We start from the raw sequence: 3,718 nt of genomic DNA, 5'->3' as shown, positions 1-3,718 counted from the left end.
ATCTAATTAAAAATTTAATTAAAATATAAAAACCAATAGAATAATTAAATCTTTAATCTATTATCAACTAATACAAGACCTTTTTATCACTTGCAAACTTGAAATCTAACTATCATGATCTTCGTAATTCATTATGTATATTTGGAATGACCTTTTTCGTTTTTCCTTTAGTTAAGGACCTTTTTCTTTGTGTAAACTGTAGTATTTTGTTTTTATTAATGCACTGTACTTCTAAACATTTTTAGTTTAATCTTGTAGGTGAAACTCCTCCGCGGCGGCGTTGAGAAAGAAATTAATTACGTTTTAGGGTGTGTTTGGGATTCACGTTGGAGAAGAAAGAAGCTCGTTTGAGTGTCTTGAACGTCCCACTTTTATGTTTGGTAATTTGTTAGAATTCTAAATCCAGAAGTGCTTTCACGTTGAGAAAGTTGATTACCGTTGGAGGAATTAAATGAAAAATTTATTTCTTTTCTACCAATCCTACCCTCTATTCTCTTCTATAAAAAGGATGCAAATAACCATAACTTTCACAGTAGTTTTTCGTTCATTTGTTGTGTATGTTCTTTGTTCTGAATTTTTTTTTTTCTATTAAAATTTTTCAGATATGTTTCAATCACTGCTAAGATAAAAAATTTAATTGTTTTTTATTATTTGTAGTACTCTCTTTCATATTTTGATTTTTATATTTTTTATTGTATTTTTTTATTTATACGATAAATATTTTTTATATTATTTTTTTAGTATTTTGATGTTATTTTTTTAGTGCTTTATTATATTTTTATTGTAATTTTTTATTCATATGACAACTATTGTTGATATAAATTCTTATTTTTATTAATTTTTATTATTTTTTGTTTATATAAATTCCTTTTTTTCTATCCTTTATTGGACTATATTTATGTTGTGTATAAAATTTTTTATTTTTTATTTTATTTTATTCATATCAATTTTATTTACTTCTTATTGTAATTTTTTTGTTCATATGATACATGTTGTTGGTTGTAATTATTATATACTATGTTTGATATGAAATTTTTTTCTTTTTTTTTGTTTTTATTGTATTTTATTTTATTTTTTATTATATACTAAATATAAGTAACAAAAGAGTCATAAATAATAAAAATGTATATTCCAAAATGATATAAATTAAAGAGTAATAAAATACTAAAAAGATTATAGAACATTTTCTTTTTGTTTGACATTATAGAATGTATAGTACGTACTCTCTTTTATAATTTTATTTTTTATTGTATTTTTTTCTCAAAAGATAGATATTATTTTATTATTATAAAATAATAATGTTTATTTATATGATAAATATTTTTATTATAAAATAAATTACTAAGATCTATTCAAATATCTAAAGTAAAATGATAGGATAATATAAAATATTATTTAAATTGATGTCTCTTTTAGTAATTTTTTCTCTAAAAGTGATTTTGAGTAGCAAAATCCAAATAACATTTATTTTACTATAATCTATTTTAATATAAAGATTGCCAAACATAAATCACGTTAACACAAACTTACTTTTCATCAAAATTAAGTTTGCAAAATCAATTCTATGCAAATTCTCGTTTGCAAAAACTATAATCCAAACACACACTTAGTTGATACGGCAGCAATGTAATTAATTACCTTACTCTAAGGCCTAGGTTTCTGCTATTGCTATTGCCTATTGGACTAAATAGTTCTACTTGTAATTTTATTATATCAATAAATACCTATTTTTATTGGAAAATGCATGTTTCGTACAAAAGAATCTCTAAAATCGCCTAAAAAAACTTGAAACAAACCTATAGGTTTATTTAGTTATTTATACATTTAGAAAATGACAGTTGCATATTTAAATTGATATTCAATTCATTTATTTATTAAATTTAACAGAAGATAACTAAAATTAAATTAGTAATATAATAGATTGGGTTGATAAATTAAATGTGAAGCACATATTCACGGTTATAAATATCATTTTCTTTGTATTTAAATATTTAATCCGTAAAAATATAGATTGGGTAGATAAAAGTATAATATATATCCATAGCTATTGTTCATCATTTTTCTTAGTATTTAGTACCTAATTAACCATAAGAATGGACAATCCTCGAGCGAACTCAAACCTATTTCTCCAACACTCAGATGAACTTGAATAACTTCCAGCACAAGATATAAAATCAGGAAATAATCTCACATCGTGCTGTTAATCTGTGACGCCAGTTCCCAAAATCTTATGATCATCATCTAATATATATATTGCATATCTGCCATTGTTGTTCACAATGTCTGGTAGCTTGACCATCATGAACATTTCGTTCTGAGCTGCACGCACATATGCCACAAAAAATAGCCAATAGGATCGGAGGATTTCAGTCTCCAATCTTAGCTTCCTCTTCCAAGTGACGCAAGAAAACTACACCGTCCTCAAGCTATACCGTTGCAATTTCTCAAACTAAGACTAGCATATACGTAACTCTCACAAAACTAAGTTCAGATTACGAATTTCAAAATAGCAAAGTTCTCACTCACACCTAATAACAGATCAAACTTTTCAATTGCTACTTCGCTAGCACTAACTGTATCCTAAAGTCACGCGGATTTTACCATAACAGAGAAAACCACTACGCTTGCGTTCGGTTACGAATTAGTTATGCAACAACGCATTCAGCACTCAGAATTCAGCAACAAACACAATGCACATATATGAACACAGATATAGAAAACTCAAAACCATAAGATCTGAGAGATTAACAAGCACCTGGAACTGGCGTAATCATAGAGTTTTCCGGTGCTGGAGAAGATCGCAACTCCAACCTCAGCATCGCAAAGAATCGAAAGCTCCTTCGCCTTCTTCAGCAAACCGCTTCTCCGCTTCGAGAACGTTACTTGCCTACTCGTCGAGTTATCGATCCTCCTTATCACGATCTTCCCTCTCCCCATGGATTCCAAGTCAAAACCCTAGCTACCTCGATCCTACCGAACCAGAAGAAAAAAATCGCTACTCCTACGAACAGATCAACCACCGCAGCTTCAATTTCCGAAGAAAAATGCGATAATAGAGAGCTTAACAAAGTAATAAGAGGAAACTGCAAGGAGAGAAGAGTCTCCATTATTTCCTTTCAGAGTTCAGCCTACTACTGTGTTTAGATGCAAAGAGTAGATGACGGAAAATGAAAGAGAAAATATCTGATTGATTTTCCGATAAAAAAGGAATCTTATAAAGGATAAAAAAAATGAAAAAGAAAAAGGAGAGAGATTACTGTGGACGCTTGGGTTCTTGTAAGAGACAAAGGAAGGCTCTGCAAGTTGTACTGAAAAACTGCCTGAGATGGAAGGAAGGGATAGCTATATAAGGAAAGTATGGAAAAGAGGTTTGGGTGTGTGTGAGTAAAACCGCTAATGAGCGCGTGAAGAAACCACTAGTGGTTTTGGTCCTTTGCCAGTTGGAGACTGGGGGCACGTGGCCCAATCAGACTCTGACTCATGGGAGCTTATTGGCCTCTTTTATTCGATTCTTGAATTATGAGCTGTCTAACGTATCCGACTTTGACGCGTGGAACCTACAGATGCGCCTGACTGGTATACGTATACGTACATTATACAAAAGAGGAATGGTAGATTACACTTTTAATAAAAAAAATTAAAAGTTAATTCATGTTAATTTAAAGATAAAATAAATAAAAAATTGTTTATTCTTCTTCTTATTATTAATTTACTAAAT

The 3,718-nt window shown here is 29.3% G+C and overlaps 1 protein-coding gene across 10 annotated transcripts in view; it reads right to left on the bottom strand.

The window, feature by feature from the left end:
* Positions 1-3,403, bottom strand: part of LOC107606235 (MADS-box transcription factor 23) — a 26,913-nt gene extending 23,510 nt beyond the window's left edge. For 6 of the 10 annotated variants that reach the window (XM_021106526.1, XM_021106530.1, XM_021106531.1 and 3 more), the window contains exons 1-2: positions 3,258-3,393; positions 2,756-3,083 (exon numbers count right to left, since the gene is read on the bottom strand). In XM_021106526.1, the coding sequence (XP_020962185.1) occupies positions 2,756-2,937 (182 nt within the window). In that variant the 5' untranslated portion in view covers positions 2,938-3,083; positions 3,258-3,393. The other 4 variants (XM_021106529.1, XM_021106532.1, XM_021106528.1 and 1 more) reach the window with 4 other exon arrangements.

Source organism: Arachis ipaensis, chromosome B07, assembly GCF_000816755.2.
Source record: "Arachis ipaensis cultivar K30076 chromosome B07, Araip1.1, whole genome shotgun sequence".
Classification (NCBI taxonomy): domain Eukaryota; kingdom Viridiplantae; phylum Streptophyta; class Magnoliopsida; order Fabales; family Fabaceae; genus Arachis; species Arachis ipaensis.
Note: the sequence above shows the minus strand (reverse complement) of the source record. Positions and strands in the feature narration are given on the sequence as shown.